A 19,288-nucleotide genomic window follows, 5' to 3' on the forward strand; every position below is an offset into this window, starting at 1 on the left:
CCCTGGCCATTAGAGAAATGCAAATCAAAACCACAATGAGATATCATCTCACACCCACCAGAATGGCCATTATCAACAAAACAGAAAATGACAAGTGCTGGAGAGGATGCGGAGAAAGAGGCACACTTATCCACTGTTGGTGGGAATGTCAAATGGTGCAACCACTGTGGAAGGCAGTTTGGCGGTTCCTCAAAAAGCTGAATATAGAATTGCCATACGACCCAGCAATACCATTGCTGGGAATCTACTCAAAGGGCTTAAGGGCAAAGACACAAACGGACATTTGCACACCAATGTTTATAGCAGCGTTATTTACAATTGCAAAGAGATGGAAACAGCCGAAATCTCCATCAACAGAAGAGTGGCTAAACAAACTGTGCTATATACATACGATGGAATACTATGCAGCTTTAAGACAGGATAAACTTATGAAGCATGTAATAACATGGATGGACCTAGAGAACATTATGCTGAGTGAGTCTAGCCAAAAACTAAAGGACAAATACTGTATGGTCCCACTGATGTGAACAGACATTCGAGAATAAATTTGGAATATGTCATTGGTAACAGAGTCCAGCAGGAGGTAGAAACAGGGTAAGATAATGGGCAATTGGAGTTGAAGGGATACAGACTGTGCAACAGGACTAGATACAAAAACTCAAAAATGGACAGCACAATAATACCTAATTGTAAAGTAATCTTGTTAAAACACTGAATGAAGCTGCATCTGAGCTATTGGTTTTTGTTTTGTTTTGTTTTGTTTTGACTTTACTATTATTACTTTTAGTTTTGTCGCTATATTAACATTCTATATCTTTTTCGGTTATGTTGCTAGTTCTTCTAAACCGATGCAAATGTACTAAGAATTGATGATCATGCATCTATGTGATGATGTTAAGAATTACTGATTGCATATGTAGAATGGTATGATTTCTAAATGTTGGGTTAATTTCTTTTTTTCCGTTAATTAAAAAAAAAAAAAAGAGAGAGAAGGGGTAATTGGAGCCGAAGGGATACAGACTGTACAACGGGACTGGATATAAAAACTCAGAAATGGACAGCACAATACTACCCAATTGTAATCCAATTATGTTAAAACACTGAATGAAGCTGCATGTGAGGTATAGGGTTTTTTTTTCTTTCTATTAATGTTTTAATTCTTATTCTGTTGTCTTTTTATTTCTTTTTCGAAATTGATGCAAATGTACTAAGAAATGATGAATATGCAACTATGTGATGTTATTAAGAATTACTGATTGTACATGTAGAATGGAATGATTTCTAATTTTTTTGTTAATTCTTTTTTTTAATTAATAAAAAAAAACTATAAAAAAAAAAAAGGTCTCCTTGGCACTTTGTTTATCACTAATTACCAATTCAACCAAGGCCTCCCACAGGAGATGCAAGTCTTTTGGGAGAACTGTAGGGATTTGGCAGAATAGCAATTTCCCAGGGTGTACCTTTCCTGCCTTTCTTAGTGATGGTGCACCTGGGTCACCTTTTCACCTCAAGCCTGCTTTTCCCTAACTGGGGCAGCCAATAGGGCGGGATTCGATCCAGGTGAAATTGCTTCAATGGGGCTGGTGTCCATGCATGCTGGCAACTGCCAGCCTTGGGGGTGGGTGTGGGGGTGGAGGGTGGGAGCTGTGCAGTTCAGCAGAGATCTGCTTGATGGCACGTTGGGTCTGGTGATTCCCAGGCTTCCGAGTAGAAACAACCTCAGGCTGTAGGGTTGAGAGTTTCACCTTCCAGGCCCTTAGCCAGCTCAAAAGTGCCCTGCTAGTCAGCAGGCCCACATGATCCCTGCCTATTGTGTACTCATGGGCCACTGGGGTGGGGGATGAGGTAGGGGAACTCTTGGTGCTTCCCTGTGCCTCTTTCCTTGCCCGTGCCTCTCTGTCCATGCGTTTCATAAGCACTCTGGACTTCTGTGGAGAAAGGATACAGGTAGCAGAACACAGAGTGTCTCCCTTGGCTGCTAATTGTCAAATTGACTGTTAGGCTCTGCATCCCCTCTCCTTTCAAGAGTCTACTCCCAAACCAGGCGCTCGAAGCAGCCTGCTTCAGGATTGGGGGGGTAGGTACTGTGCACTGCACTGGGTTCTCCGTGTATGGCTAAAATAAGTTTGTTGATTCCCAGATTCCCACATGGGAGCTACCAGCTGCAGGGCTGAGTGATGACTCCCCAAGTGGTTGCAGAGATGGTTGGAGTACTAGCTCCTTCCTCACCTGCTTTGGGCTGGTGCATAGCAGCCGGCCCCAGAGATGGTCATGTTTAAATAAACTCATCGCATCTTTTTTACCATAATTTCTCCACTTTTTTATCCAGGTCCTCCCTATATAATGTGGAAGTCCCTTTCTGTCCACTCATATCCTGGAACCACTCTCCTGGTCATTCTCTGCCTTTTCTGTAGTTACACCACAGTGGAGAAGTTAGCTCTGCCTCTCCTATTTACCATCTTCCAATTATTGCCTGTTCATTTTGTTTCTCATTCTTTTTTCTTTTTTCCCTCAACTTGGAACAATTTCAGATGTTTTGTTTTCAAGTTCACTGATCCCTTCTTCTCCTTCTCCAATCTACTCTTGAATCCTTCTATTGAATTTTGCCTTTCAATTATTATACTTTTGAGTTCTAAAATTTCCATTTGGTTCTTTTTTATAGTTTCATCTCAGTATTGAAATTCTTACTTTGTTCATGTATTGTTTTCCTGATTTCCTTTAGCTCTTTGTTTTTCTTTAGTTCATTGATCCTATATATGAGCATTGTTCTGAGATCTTTTCTAGTAATTCCAGAGACTGTTATTCCTCTGGATTATTTTCCACTGAATTCTTTTTGTTCTGTGACTGGACCAGACTCAGAACAAGATAGGGGAAAGAGAAAGAAAATGGTGGGGGGAGGAGAGAGGGAGCAAAAAGGAGAAAAATACTAACAAACAAAACACCTCCACACACACAAAAAGAAGTACATTGCCTTTCCAGGTTCCTTATATTACCTGTGTTAAATAAAAAGCTGCTACTTTCAAGAACAAAACCTAGATTAGCATCTCTGCTCATTCCTCAGGGATACACCAGATCCCAAATTTTAAAACAGAGAAAGACAAAAACCAACTAACCAAAAAAAAAAAGAAAGAAAGAGAGAGAAAAAAGCAAAATAAATGTACTAGCTCTGTTCTAGTTTGCTGGCTGCTAGAATGCAATATACCAGAAACAGAATGGCTTTTAAGAAGGGAATTTAAGTTGCAAGTTTACAGTTCTAGGCAGTGAAAATGTCCAAATTAAAGCAAGTCTATAGAAATGTCCAATCTAAGGTATCCAAGGAAAGATACCTTGGTTCAAGAATTCCGATGACATTCAGGGTTTCTCTCTCAAGTGGAAAGGTAATTGGCGAACATGGCTCCATCTGCTAACTTTTTCTCCAGGCTTGTTGTTTCATGAAGCTCCCCCGAGGCATTTTCCTTCTTCATCTCCAAAGGTCTCTGACTGTGTGGGCTCTTGTGGCTTCATGGCACTGAAGCTTTTTCCAAAATGTTTTCTCTCTTAAAGGATTCCAGTTAACCAATCAAGACCTACCTGGAATTGGTGGCGCCACATCTCCATGGGATAATCTAATCAAGCTCCAACCTACAGTGCTGGATAGGGATTAAAAGAAATGGCTGCCTCCACAGATGGATCAGGATTAAAGCATGGCTTTTCTAGGGCACATAATCCTTTCAAACTTGCACAAGCTCTCTATGTCCCTGTAGATGCTGGTGTAAGGTCAGAAAACACTGTTTCTGAGAGAACCTGAGGCTAGTGTCTGCACAGGAACGAGAAAGGAAAAGCCTAACCAAAGAAAAGGTGCACTTGGTTTTTAAGTTCTAGTAGATGCAGCGAAACCAGAAGCTTATTGCCTCTATGCTGTGCCCTCGGGGATCTGCCTAACCAAGAAAGCCTACACATAGAAGGAATTAAAAAAAAGACAAAACAATTAAAGAAGGTGTACTAGCTCCTTACATCTAGGTGGATGCTAGTAGGAGTCTGGAAGTGCTTCAGCAAGCCAGCTTCCATGCTGGTTCAGGGATTCCCTACACTGACCTCAACCTTCAGCCTCAACTTTTAAAGGAGGATATTTCCTGTGTGAGCCCTGGCTCAGGTGGCCTCTCCTGGAATACCAGGTGTGTTGTCTGCAGCTGCAGCCATTTTTGCAGCACAGCTGAGCAGTGAGGCTTAGTTACTATTTTGTGTTTTTACTTACAAAAGCTGAACTCTCAGCAGCCTTTTGCTTTTCTGGCGCTCCTGTAGTTGTAAGTGTCCATTCTGATTCCAGAGTTACCATCTAGTTAATTGCAGTCTCTTTTTCCAGTGCTTTTTTTTTTCCTAGTGGAGGGAGCAATTTGTAAAACTTCCTACTCTGCCACTTTGTGCCTGTGCTCCTTTTCTTTTTCTTATTCACATATCACAAAATTTATCATTTTTAAATGTTCAGTGTTATGCATCCATTGCCACTATCCAATTCCAGAACATTTCATCACCCAAAAAGAAGGCCCATCCTTTAGAGTCACTCCTTATTTCCCCCTCCTTACAGCCCCTGACAACCACTAATCTATTTTCTGCCTCTATAGATTTGCATTTTCTGGACAGTCCATAGAAATGGAATGATACAATCTGTGGCCTTTTGTGTCTGGCTTATTTCACTTAGCATAATGTTTTTTTTAAACTTTTTTTTTAATTGTGAAAACTAACATATATACAAAAAAAGCAATAAACTTCGAAGTACATTTTAACAAGTAATTAACCAACAAATTTTAAAGTTTGGCATGGGTTACAGTTACATGATTTTTCATTTATTCTTCTAGCTGCTCTAAGACATTGGGGATCAAAAGAAATATCAGTATTTTGATTCCATAGTCGTATTCATTTGTTAAATCCTATCTTCTCTATTATACCCTTCCTTCTCTTTTTTTTTGTGCAAAATAGCATATAACAAAAAAAGCAATAAATTTCAAAGCACATTGTAACAATTAGTTGTAGAACAGATTTCAGAGAGCATAATGTTTTTAAGGTTCATCCTATCATAGCATGCATCAGTAACTCATTCTTTTTTTTTTTTTTTCGCATGGGCAGGCTCAAGGAATCGAACCTGGGATTCTGGCTTAGCAGGCGAGAATTCTGCCACTGAGCCACTGTTGCGCTGCCAAGTACCTCATTCCTTTTTTATTTTATTTATCCAATCATCAGTTGATGGACATTTGGGTTGTTTCATTTGGGGGCTTTTATGAAAAATGCTGCTATGAACATTCATAGGCAAGTTTTTACATAAACATGTTTTCATTTGCATGGGCATATACCTATAAGTGGAATTGCTGGGACATATGGTAATTCTATATTTAAGTTTTTGAGGAAGCCAGTGATTATTATTATTTTTTTTTTTTGGGTGCATGGTCCGGGAATTGAACCTGGGTCTCCCGCATGGAAGGCGGGCATTCTAACCACTAAACTACCCGTGCACCCCAAGCCAGTGATTCTTAATCTTGAAATCCTAAGAGAAAAAAATCTGCTGAAAAGTATGGATTTGCTACCCAGAAAAATGCAGCATGCACACATGTTTTTGAAGTTAACATCAAATTTTTGCATTAAAAGATACTCTAAATCTTGTGTGTGGAACTTTTGACCCTATATTAAACTGTCATCCTCCCCAGAAATACCCTCTGGGGTAACTCTGATTATTATCATTGAAAAGTAAGTTAAGTGGGTAAAATCATTCTGGAAAAGGAGGCTTTGCCTTGAAATGGGTAAGGCTGATGTGAATAAAGAATAAGAAAATACAAATATTAAATAAATGCAACTATAAGAGTCTGTATTTTCAATACAATGAATATACTGGGAATCATAGAAAAGTTCATTCTTGAAAAACTTATTACCACTCCATTATCAAAAGTATTTGAATGCAAGACGAGGCTCCCATAGCTTGGGGAGTACTTGGGGCACATCCACCTTTGCTTACCTAGTGCATATCCTGTTGTAGTGTATAAAGCCTGAGGAAGACAGTTATCAGCTGAGCTGTTGACAGTGCACCACTGGAGTTAGTGAACTTGAAAGATGTAGTTATAGAATTCATTCAGGAAGAGTGGGCCAGGCTACGTATATCCCAGAGAAAGCTGTTCAGAGACGTGTTGCTGGAGACTATCAATCATCTGTTCTCAGTGGGATACCAGGTAGTCTTAAAAAACAAGAAATGCTAACCGTATATCATATCTGCAGGAAAGATATATCTACCATCATGTCATTGAAGCAGAATTCTCATACTCGAAAGAATGGCATTACATGTAGTGAATTGCCGGAAGACTGTACTCACAGTTCCAGAGTGACTCAACATGTATTAACTCACATGGGAAGGAAACCCTACTTCAGCAATCTATTTGGAAAAGCCCTCAATGACCAATCATCTTTTAATCAACAAAAGCATTTTCACCCTAGAAGTAAGTCATATGAATGTCATCTAACTGAGAAATCCTTTGTTCAAAACTCTGGCCGTGCATATTACAATGAAACTCAGATTTGAGAGAAACCCTGCGAATATCTTCTATGTGGGAAAACCTTCACTCTTGTTTCTTATCTTAGAAAATATGAGAGAATTCACACTGGAGAGAAACCGTATTCATGTCATCTATGTGGTAAAGCCTCAATATTCTCAATATTCTGGCCTTAAAAAATATGAGAACACTCACACTGGAGAGAAACCCTATGAATGTCATCTGTGTGGGAAAGCTTTCACTTATTCTAGCCGTAGACAACATGAGAAAATTCACACTGGAGAGAAACCATATGAATGCCATCAGTGTGGGAAAGCTTTCACTCTTGTTTCTTATCTTAGAAAACATGAGAGAATTCACACTGAAGAGAAACCTTATAAATGCCATCTATATGGAAAAGCCTTCACTCAAGGTCCTGCCTTTAAGAAACATGAGAGAATTCACACAGTATAGAAACCTTGTGAATGTTACCCCTGTGGTAAGGTCTTCACCCATTACTCTAACCTTAGACAGCATGAGAACACTCACACTGGAGAGAAACCCTATGAATGTCTTCTATGTGGTAAGGCCTTCAGTGAATGTGCTTACCTGAGAAAATACAAAAGAACTCACACAGGAGAGAAACTTTATGAATGCCATCTGTGTGGGAAAGGCTTCACTCAAAGTTCTAACCTGAAAAAAACATGAGAGAACTCACACTGGAGAGAAAACGTATGAATGTCATTTATGTCAGAAAGTCTTCATCCACTATTCTAACCTTAGAAAACATAAAAGAACCCACACTGCAGTGAAACCTTAGGAATATCATCATTGTGGGAAAGCCTTTACTCAATGTTTTAACCAGAGACAAGTAAGTGCTTTCTCCACAGCATTCAACCTTGGCTAAAGGACAGTCTTCAGAGTTCCCTAAGGGACAGACAGAGTTCAGAGTTCAGGTGAAGGAACTGATGTGCAAAAATTAAATCCAAACATAGTGCTGTTTTCACAGCATCACAAAATCATTCAAAACACTGAATACAAAATGGCCATTCATATAATGTTCACTCACCACCTCTTTAATTAAATTCAAACCTGGTATAAAAAAAAAGTATTTGAATGGAACCTCAAGCAGGAGACCATACAGTGAAGAAGGCAGTCTTTGCCTTAAAATAGATTATAAACATAGTTTGGGGGGGGAAAGCCAAAGAAAAAAAGAGTTGCAGCATAAGAGATATCACAAGGCAGGATGCAATTATTTGTGGTATAAATATCATACACGTTAAAGTTGGGAACTAAAAGGAGAAAAAAAATGGATACAAGTTGGATTGGTCTGTGCTACATAGAGTAACTTCTTGAATGTGAAAGTGACTGGAAGACACCATTTCTGGTGAGGTGAGGCCAGGGTGGAAAGTGAATGGAGGAAAGCCCAAAGCATGTTGGTTGGGGTAGAGGATGGGAAGGAAAAGTGAGGAGACTTGGTTTTGCTAGAGTGGAAGCAGTGAGAGAAAACACAGCTGAGAAGGAGGAAGGTGATGTCTGTTGAAACCAGAAAAGAACAGGGGTGAAAACAGAGAAATGTTGAGGTAGAAAAGAGAGAAATCATGGGTTTCAATCTTTTCAGAAAAGTAGAGTAATACACCTCCAAGAGTGCGGGATTGGAGGGGGCTATTGGGGACTGAACAGTACAGAAACTGTGGAATGGTAACAGGAATGGGGAGGGTGGTTAGGAATCCGTTGTGATAAAGTGGAAGCTAAGGGAGCTAGCTGGGTGAGGTGAGCATGAAATTGTGGAACTGATCCCTTGGTTTTGAGACTGTTGCTGCTTACGCTTAATAGCTCATTATGTAAGAGTGGAGAAAGCAGGCAATTTAATAAGTTTCATCCATTGCTGGAAATTAGGTGTGAATTCTTACTCAGTTTTTTAGAAGATATTTAGCCTCAGCTTATACCAAGCAGTGTGCTAGGCTCTAAGGATGTAAAAGTAACGGGTTTGCCTTCAAGGATTTGATAATCTTTGTTTGATGTAATAGCTTGAAATTTAATAAAAACAAACATGAAGCTATTTATTGTTAAGAATCAAGTTAAGATTTTGAGTGTGAAATGTTATTTTCAGGATCACACTTTGGTTGAACCATTTCTGTGAAATTAAAAATTATACTTCTTAGGTTTGAGTCTAATTTTATTTTTCAAACTGATGTTCATTTATTTCTTTCAATCTATAGGGCTTTGGCCTTTTTAATTGTAAATGGGCTTATGTCTTGATGAAGAGAAGAATGTATTCTAACTAGCTCTCCTAGTTAGGAGAATTCATTTCAGAATTGTACAAACATAACACTCCTGTATAATTGGACTTAACACCTCTTCTAATTGTAGGTGTCATTTTTTTTTCTCATTAAAAAGTGAGGCAAATCGAATAGGGAGGAGATTCCCCCAAGACACCTCAGACCCATTCCATACCTGGAACTTCCCAGTGTTAGACCAACAGTACCCGGTTGGAAACAAACTCCCATGTAGACCCCAGGGGATCCTTAGTGATGACACAGAGTATACGTTTATGTATCCCCTGGGAGCAGCTAAATTTTGGCATGAGTGCTTGAACTATAAAGTGTCTCCCATTCCTGTGCCCAATGTCCACTCTTTCATGTACCTGATAAGAGCAGATGTGCCCAGCGGCCTGTTGGCCTGAGAACCCTGCTTGTCCAGTACTTCTATAGACCTGCTGATGACCTGAGGTTTAAAATAGGCTGAAATGACTTGTGAATCATCAAATAAAAATTAAGTAAACTTGTAAAAAAAAAAAAAGCAAGGTGATCCCAGAGAGCCTCTTTTGTTGGTTAGATGTGGCCTCTCTCTCTCTCTGTAAGCCAACTCAGCACGTGAACTCACTGCCCTCCCTTCTGCGTGAGACATGGCTCCCAGAGATGTAAATCTCCCTGGCAGTGTGAGACAGAAATCCTGAGGTGAGCCAGGGCCGGGTATCAAGGGACTGAGAAAGCCTTCTTGACCAAAAGGGGGAAGAGAGAAATGAGACAAAATAAAGTGTCGATGGCTGAGAGATTTCAAACAGAGTTGAGAGGTTATCCTGGAGGTTATTCTTATGCATTATACCGATATCCCTTTTTGGTTTATAATGTATTGGAGTGGATGGAGGAAAGTGCCTGAAACTGTTGAGCTGTGTAACCTTGATTCTCAAAAACGATCATATAAAGATATAACGTTTATAGTGGGACTGTGTGATTGTGAAAACCTTGTGTCTGATGCTCCTTTTATCCAGGGTATGGACAGGTGAATAAAAAAAATGGATAAATAAAAAATGGGGGGACAAAGGGCAAAATAGATTGGGTAGATGAAAATACTAGTGGTCAATGAGAGCCCAGGGTAAGGTGTATGGTATATATGAGTTTTTTTGTTTTTTCTTCTTAATTATTTTTCTGGAGTGATGCAAATGTTCTAAAAAATGATCATGGTGATGAATATATAAATATGTGATGATATTGTGAGCTAATGATTGTACACCATGTCTGGAATATGTGTGTGTATTTCTCAATAAAAATATTTTTTTTAAAAATTAGGAGAGGAGATGTGAAGAAGTTTGAAAGTAAAGCAAAACCTTGTTTTACTTGAAAAGGAAAATGTTCCTATACTAGAACATATGTGTAATTCACAATTTTGCTAAAGTACTTTTTATTCAAGAGTGACAAATATCTGAAGAACAATATTGTTGAATTTTTTTATGAAAAATAAGATGAAAAAATGATTTTTGTTCTTAGAGGAAGCTGAAGCATTAGGATGGAAAGATTTTGGAAGAAATTTTGTAAATACTTTGGGGGATTTTAAAGAACTTTAGTGTTTGATACACCATTCTTTCTTGTATTAATTTCACATAAAATATAAATTTACTTTTCCTTGATTTAGGTATAGGCCTGTGTATTAGGATAATCTAGAGAAACAGAATCAACAGGAAACACTCGCAAATATAAAATTTATAAAAGTGTCTCACATAACCGTGGGAACTCAGAGTCCAAAATCTGCAGGGCAGGCTTTGAAGCCAACGATTCCGATGGAGGGTCTGGACGAATTCCACAGGAGAGGCTCACCAGCCAAAGCAGGAAGAGAGCCTGTCTCTTCTGAATCCTCCTTAAAAGGCTCCCAGTGATTAGATTAAGCATCACTCATTGCAGAGGACACTCCCCTTGGCTGATTACAAATGGAATCAGCTGTGGATGCAGCCGACATGATCATGATTTAATTCTATGAAATATCCTCGTTGCAACAGACAGGCCAGCACTTGCCCGACCAGACAAACAAGTACCACCACTTGGCCAAATTGACACATGAACCTGACTGTGACAGACTGGTATTACTTTTGAACTTATTATTATTTATGAACCTTTTTTTGGCTCATAAATGGATTAAAGTGAGGGAAAAAAAGACACATTTTCTGTGTTAAGTGGGCAAAAATTACCAGTGAAGGGGATAAGAAGATGTGAAAGGCTTATGAACCCTCAGCAGGTAACTATCACCCTTGCCCAGCCTGAGCCTGTTTCTGGGTTCAGTGTCCTACTAAGTAAGCATGGGTGTTAAAGGGGTTGTGTGGTATTTTCAGTGGTATCACCTTCTAGTCCTTGAAATCCAAAGGGTTTATTACTATTCATCATTTTACTTAAGTTTCATATTACCTTTCAGGAGAATTTTCTTAGTTTGTATTGGCATTTTAAAATAACTTAAAAATAAAAAATTATCTTTGGTGCGTATTTTACCATTCAGTCTTTAGTACTAATGCAATTATTTCATTAATAGTGTTTGTGTGATTCCATCAGCATTTTTCTTATGTGAGCCAAATGTTCATTATTTTTTTTTTTTTTTTTTTTTTTTTTTTAAAGGAAAGACAGAGAGAAGGAAGGAAGGATAGAAGGAAGGAAGGAAGGAAGAAAGGGAAACATTTTTAAACATTTTCTTGTTTTATTGTATTCTGTTTCTCCGTTTTTGTTACATGGGCTGGGGCCGGGAATCGAACCGAGGTCCTCCGGCATAGCAGGCAAGCACTTTGCCCGCTGAGCCACCGCGGCCCGCCCTTCATTATTTTTTACTCTAATATATCATTCCACAGGTTTTAAAATTTCTTGCAAACATATACATTAGTTGTCACATTGGTGAACCCATCACACACGTATAAATATATTCAGAAGTAAATTAACTCCAGTTTTTTATTCATGTTCTGTCACTGTGGTGATTCTGTTGTAACTTGTACTTAATCTTATGGCATCTTCTGAAAATTTTTTGATAACTGTAATTTTTCCATTAAACTTATTTCTGACATGAGAGACAAGTTAGTTTCAATTTCAGGATCTTTGTCTTTTGTATTAATTCTGGGAGAATATTCAAGAATTTTGGTAAATTTTCCTTACTGTCATCTTGAATTCTAAATCTCAAAAACAAATCCAAAAAAGAAAAAAACGCAAACAAATCCAGCCCAGATATTAATTGAGTGAGGCAGAATTGCCAGCAAACTCAAAGGAGTTAGGTTTCAAATTATCTTATACTTTGCATTGATTAAAAATATTACTGAGAGAAAAGGCACTGTGCTTTTTGATAGTGTTTCACTAGCTCCAAAGAATTAGTTGTATCTGAGGCTGTAGTAAATTGATTTGAGTCCCACACTATATTTGAGAAGGAAGAGACTATTGACCACCTAGATTACTAATCTTTTTTTCAGCAGTTGCTAAGTCACTAGTTAGAAATTGCTGCTTTTTGCAAGTATAGACCTAAATACACTTATCTTTTAAAGGCTGTCAAGGTTACTTCAGAATTTTTATAGCTCTTTAAAAATATTCCTGGCATGGAATGACTGGGTGCATCCCTAGGCTATTTAATTAATGTGTTGTAACATTGCATTCTTCTTTAAGGAAATTGTAACACTTAAATGTGTTAATTTAATGACCCAGTTCATTGTTGATTAAACTATCAGAAACCAAATTACTTTTATATCACAACCAGCTGATTGTTTTATTTTACTGATGAGCTTGAAATTCTGTAAATGCGCTACTTTCACTTAATGGTGAACATCCTACTGCTGTAGTCTACATACACTTTATGGCCCTTTTAATTCATTTACCAAATGTTGAGCATTTAGTATATGCCAATCACTGGGCTAGGTGCTTTCTCAGCAAATTTTAGCATTTAAGGCTCTTTTCTAGAACAGATCACATACTTTTTTATGCTGCTCTGTCAAAAGTATACTTACATGATACCAGCTCATGTGCTTATTTGCAGAAGGATGGCTGGATATATTTTACCCAGATATGAGAATCCTTTTGGGAATAGTCAAAGGCATGTTATTGATTTAAGATAAGCAGAATAAGTAACTTCCTACCCCAAAAGGACTTGTGCTTCTGATTTTCTCTGCCCTTTAAAGTTTTAGAAGCAAATCTTTAAAGCTCAAATATTTTACAAACCTAAGCCCAAAAGAATGCTCCAGTGGGTCAGAGAAGCTATGATTTATCCAGCCTAAGCCACAGATAACTTTAGAGGGGAGACTATGGTTGTTTTTTCAAATAGCACCCTCAGAAGGCAAGATGTTATACCAGTTATGAACTACTAAGAGTCTTAACTTTATTTTTTATGTCTAATAATTCATGAAGTAGAAGTTTGCTGGTGTTGGTTCAGCAGCTCATAGATGGACATCTCTGCATTCTTTTGGCTGAGGACTGGGTCTTTCTCTTATGTTCCCAAAGTGGTTAACCATAATGCTCTAACCATTATGTCTCCTTTTGAGACAGGATATAGAAATAAAGTTAAGTGCAAAAACAACAATTCAAGAACTTCTAGATAGCTCTCTGACCATTTCTACCTGTAAAGGAATCTGGGAAATGTAATTTTTCAGGTACACCCAATGCCTAAATTTCTGTTGATAAGGAAGAAGAGAATGGGCATTGGGTAGGTGAGCAAGTACATTCTGTATTGTAGGTATAAACCATCCCCTCCATACCCGCAGGAAAAAAAAAATTTCCTCTTCCCCAACGCACTTGGATTTGTTATCTATGAATCAATCTAAAACTTTTCAGACCTATTTATCTTTTCAGGTTACACTATCTCTTCTGTGAGTTTTCAGTCCTAGTTTAAGTCCCGAGTTTTAATTCCCTGGAAGCAGAATTGTGCAGTAGGAAGAGCACTGGGATTGGAATCAGTGGACCTAATGTCTAGTTCTGGTCCCTCATTGGTGTGTTGACCACTGACATCTGAGCCTCTTCCTTTTGATAAAGGAAATAATGTGTACCTTCTCTATTTCACAAGTCTCTTCTAGGATCAGATACGCACTTCCATTTTTAATGTATATAAAAATATTTTGTAAACAGTAAAGCAAATCAACATATGGTCTTGTGAAGATGATGAATTTCAAAACCAAGCTGTTCACATTCCCACCAGAAATAGCTTTTGCTTCTAATTTTTGAGTTTCTCTTAAGGCAATCAACAAGTCTGGAAACTTCAGTCATCTTGATAGCTGCATCTGCTTCCCATCACACATCTCTTTGGTTGTAGTAGTCTTTGATATTCCCTTTAGTATTTCTCCATTTCAATCATCTCTGCCTTCTAACTACCACTCTTTTGTTCAGGGCCTTATCACACTTCTTGCTTTGTGTCAATTTCAGGCCCTCCTCACCGTTCCCATCCCACATCTCCATGCATTTCTACATAGCCCTCATATTTCTTTTAGTGCATATAATGTGCCATGGAATTACTACCTCATAATTTAGTAAATGTTTTTCTACTTTTGGACATTAGGTTGTTTATATTTTCAATTGTTATAATGTAGCAGGCACTTTTTGTGTACATTTATATAATATATGTATGTATATGTTTGTATTAGTCAGGTTTCTCTAGGGAAAAAGAACCAACAGGAGACATCTGATTATGTTATGAGTCAAAATTGTCTCATATGACTGGGGTTCACAAGTCCAAATTCCAGGTTTTCGATGAATTTCCCAGAAGAAGCTGCTGGCTGAAGTAGAGCTGGAAATTCTCTCCTTTGACTGCTGAAATCATCACTTTAAAGTTGAATTAGACATCTCTCATTGCTGAAGCCAATCTCCCCAGTTGATTGTAGATGTAAACAACCTAAATGCAGTCAACTTACTAATGGTTTTAAGTCCATGAAATGTCCGCACAGTAACAATCAGGCCAGGGTTTGCTTGACTAAACAACTGCACGCCGTCACCTGGCCAAGCTGACACCTGAATTTAACCATCATAGTGTTTATAGATTATACTGAATAACTTTGTTAATACAAATTTCTATGACAGATTTCTGGAATAATGGATGGTTGTTGGGGCTTCTACTTTATTTTGCCAGTTGTTTCCTAGAAAGGGTGATTACTATTTATGTGCCACCACAAACAAAGTATATATGAATGTATTGTAGTTTTTCATAGTCTAGCAAAAATTTAACAATATATGATTTTAAAAATGCGGCTTGTCCCTTCTCAGACCTGTGGAATCCAGGAACTCCGAGTCTGGAAAGATTTGGTACATTGCAGTCTAGATAAACTTGTACTTTTATTTACAGGCTGGCATATTAGTTATCTTCGGAGACTATAACAAACTACCACAAACTTGGTGGCTTAGGACAACAGAAATTTATTCCCTCACAGTTCTGTAGGCCAGAAGTCTGAAACCAAGAAAATGGTAGTGTGGGTTCCTTTTGGAGGCTCTGAGGGACAGTCATTCCATGACTCTCCTCTACCTCCAGGTGTTCTCTGACATTCCTTGGTGTTCCTTGGCCTGTAGATGCAGCGCTTCAGTTTTTGCCTCTGTTTTCTCACAGCCCTTCTCCCCCATGACTTTTGCTTTTCTGTCTCTTCTAAGGACACCTGTCCTTGGATTTAGGGTTCACCGTAATCCAGGATAATTTCATCTCAGGACCCTTATCATATTGCATCTGCAAAGACCCTTATCTCAGATAAGTTCACATTCTGAGTTCTAGGTGGACACATCTTTTGGGGAATGCAATTCAATCCACTACGGCTGTTACTGATTAAGATGTGTAATGTGAATTTATCATACTTTTCAAAAGTGAAGAAAAACATACACACACACACACAAAGAAAAATAGAATATTTTATTTGCCTATAAGATAGAATGTTTGTCACATGTTGTTTCCCTTTGCAAGACCTTTCAGCATGTAAAGGACATTTAAAGATAAACTTGGGGCTTCCTTTACATTGAGACTTAAGGGTGCCCTCTCTCTTTCTCACTCCAAGTATTGCCCCCCTATTCTTACCTGCTTTTGTTCTAAACACCCAGACTGATCTCCCTCTCACTTGAGAATTGGTGACTGTGGGAGGTAACAGTGTTCTCACGTATCACCTCTAGATGGTTTGGAGCCTGCCCTCTTTCACCTAAGTCAAGTCAAGAAAGGGTTCCAAAAATTCAGAAATGGATAGCACAATACTACCTAACTGTTATACAATAATGTTAGTACACTGAATGAAGCTGAATGTGAGAATGATAGAGGGAGGAGGGCTGGGGGCACAAATGAAATCAGAAAGAAAGATAGAGGTTAAAGATTGAATGGTATAATCTAGGAATGCCTAAAGTGTACAATAATAGTGACTAAAGGTACAAGTTTTTAAAATGTTTTTGCATGAGGAAGAACAAAGGAATGTCAACACTGCAGGATGTTGAAAACAGATGATACTACATATTTTAAAACTTTAACTTATGTCTGAGACTAAAGCAAAAAATGTTTATTTGATACAAAATTTATATTTTGATTAGTGCATCTCCTAATATAACTTATATGGACAGGTTAATTGAACACCATAAGTGCATGGAAACTTAAGTAGCACGTGAGATTTTGCTGGTTTGTCCAGAGAGATGCCCTGATAAATCCCAGAGCGGTTTGAACAGTGAATAAAAAAGTATTTGCAAAGTCCCCTTGGGGGAATGGTGAGAAAGAGGGAAAGCTCAACCCCTCCATTTGGAGAAGGCCTGATATTCTCACAAGCAGTGAGGACAACAAAATCAATAGGGCAAACCCCCAATCTTGGGGTTTGTTCATATGAAACTTATCTCTGCAAAGGATAGGCTAAGCCTACTTAAAATTAGGCCTAATCTTTTTCGGTTATATTGCTAGTTCTTCTAAACCGATGCAAATGTACTAAGAAACGATGATCATGCATCTATGTGATGATGTTAAGAATTACTGATTGCATATGTAGAATGGTATGATTTCTAAAAAAAAAATGGACAGCACAATACTACCTAATTGTAATGTAATTATGTTAAAACACTGAATGAAGCTGCATCTGAGCTATAGTTTTTTTTTCTTATATATTTTTGTATTTTTTATTTTTATTTTTATTTTTTCTCTATATTATCATTTTATTTCTTTTTCTGTTGTCTTGCTATTTCTTTTTCTAAATCGATGCATATGTACTAAGAAATGATCATACATCTATGTGATGATATTAAGAATTACTGATTGCATATGTAGAATGGAATGATTTCTAAATGTTGTGTTAGTTTATTTTTTTTAATTAATAAAAAAAAAAAATTAGGCCTAAGAGTCACCCCTAGAGAACCTCTTTTGTTGCTCAGATGTGGCCTATCACTCACCCAACACGGCAGTCAAACTCATTGCCCTCCCCCTCTGTACCTGGGACATGACTCCATGGAGTGTAAACCTTCCTGACAACGTGGGACAGAAATCCTAGAATGAGCTGGGACTCAACATCAAGGGATTGAGAAAACCTTCTTGACTGAAAGGGGGAAGAGAGAAATGAGACAAAATAGAATGTCAGAGGCTGAGAGATTCATAATAGAGTCGAGAGATTATCCTGGAGGTTATTCTTACACATTATATAGATAACCCCTTTTTAGTTTAAGGTGTATTGGAGAGGCTAGAGGGAAGTACCTGAAACTGTAGAGCTGTGTTCCAGTAGCCATGTTTCTTTAAGATGATGATATAGGTTTTGCAAAGTGACTGTGTGATTGTGAAAACTTTGTTCTGATGCTCCTTTTATCTATGGTATGGACAGATGATCAAAAAATATGGATTAAAAATAAATAAATAATAGGGTTAACGAATGTTAAAATAAATTGGATAGAGGGAAATACTAGTGGTCAACAAGAGGAAAGGGTAAGGAGCGTGGTATATATGAGTATTTTCTTTTTTCTTTTTATTTCATTTTCTGGAGTGATGTAAATATTCTGAGCAATGATCATGGTGATGAATATAAAACTATGTGATGATACTGTGAGCCATTGATTGCACACCAAGTATGGAATGTTCATATGTTAAGAATGTTCATGCTGTATGTTGATTGGTTTTATTAATAAAAATTTTTTAATGGAAAAAAATTTTTAAAAAAGAAAGTTTTCCAAGCTTTTGCCCCTCCTGTCTGAGAAAGGAGGCCAAATTAATTTTTGAAATATTCTTTAAAAGCAATTAGACCAGCACAAGTTCCTTGATAAGTCTCTGCCATCCTGTTCTTTTTACTAAGAAGGGGGTGAGAAACAGAGTTGGGTGGTGGGAAAATTTGGATTATTTATGACCTTTTCTTAAATTTTAAAATTAAGTGATTATAGATTACATAACTAAAATAAGAGTTTAGTTTATTTGTTCTTGAGATTGTTTTGGGGCTCAGATTATAAAGTGCTTTTAATCCTCCTGTTGGGGATTGCATTATAAATTCCACAAAAGGCTCGTTCAGATCCCAATCCCTGGTCTTCTGGGGGAGAACCCATTTGTAAGTAAGACATGTGAAGATGTTATTAGTTAAGCTGTGCCCAAACTAAATGAAGGTGGGCCTTAGTCCAATATGGCTGAAATCCTTATAAGCAAAGGTAATTGGATGTGAGAAAAAAAGCCACCAGAAGAAACCAGAAGTCAACAAAACCCAGAGGATAAAGGAGAAGTCATCACAAAATGCATTGCCGTGTGACAGAAGAGCTAAGGACCAAGGATCGCTGACAGCTAGCCCCAGAATGCCGTAAGCTTCTGGGAGAAAACGCTGCCTTGCCAACACCTCAATTTTGGACTTATCCTGACCTCAAAGCTATAAGACAATAAATTCCAGTCATTTAAGCCAGCCCACTGTATGGTATTTGTTTTAGCGTCTGGGAAACTGATACCTACATAACAACTTTCTATCCTAAAATGATGTTATAGAGAAACTTACTCTTTTACTTAATAAAAACTAGTTTTTAAAATCCCATCCAGGATAATTCCACTATTTACTCAGTAAGTCACTATGTTGGTTTGAACACAGTGTTGATTTGCACATGTGACTAGTTGACAGTAAGGATTAATATTGATCGGCATCTTAGCACATGGTTTATGTTTTCAAATTGTGCAGTAAAAATAATTTTCCCCTTCCAGATTGACTGTTGTATTAATTCTGTCATGCTCCTCTTTTTGGCATAAACACATGATTTAGCAAGTAGAATTGTTGCTGACTCTAGCAACTCTTGTTGTTCTTCTAGTGTAGCTCCCATCAGCATTTCTTTCATAATCCTTTATTTAGGAAATAATATTTTCAAAAACTTACCTGTTTAACTTAAAGAAGTAGTTGTAAAGCCTTTTTAAACACTAAGGCTTCATTTTTTAAAACTTTTTTTTGTTGTATATAGATTATATATATATATATATATATACAAAGTAAAGGAAGGAAAAAAAATAGTTTTCAATGCACTCTTCAACAAGTAGTTACAGGACAGATCTGAGTTTGTCATGGGCTACTGTATGATCCTCTCAAATTTTTCCTTCTAGCTGCTACAGAATATAGGAGGCTAGAAGGA

The 19,288-nt window shown here is 37.7% G+C and overlaps 1 protein-coding gene across 5 annotated transcripts in view; it reads left to right on the forward strand.

Annotated features, from left to right (window-relative positions):
- Positions 1-19,288, forward strand: part of HSPBAP1 (HSPB1 associated protein 1) — a 101,147-nt gene that overhangs the window by 22,645 nt on the left and 59,214 nt on the right. For 3 of the 5 annotated variants that reach the window (XM_077118143.1, XM_077118141.1, XM_077118144.1), the window contains exon 2: positions 6,241-6,458. The exons of the other annotated variants lie outside the window; for them this stretch is intronic. In XM_077118143.1, the coding sequence (XP_076974258.1) occupies positions 6,241-6,458 (218 nt within the window). The remainder of the gene's footprint in view (positions 1-6,240; positions 6,459-19,288) is intronic. 5 annotated transcript variants of the gene reach the window in all.

This window comes from Tamandua tetradactyla, chromosome 10, assembly GCF_023851605.1.
Source record: "Tamandua tetradactyla isolate mTamTet1 chromosome 10, mTamTet1.pri, whole genome shotgun sequence".
NCBI lineage: Eukaryota > Metazoa > Chordata > Mammalia > Pilosa > Myrmecophagidae > Tamandua > Tamandua tetradactyla.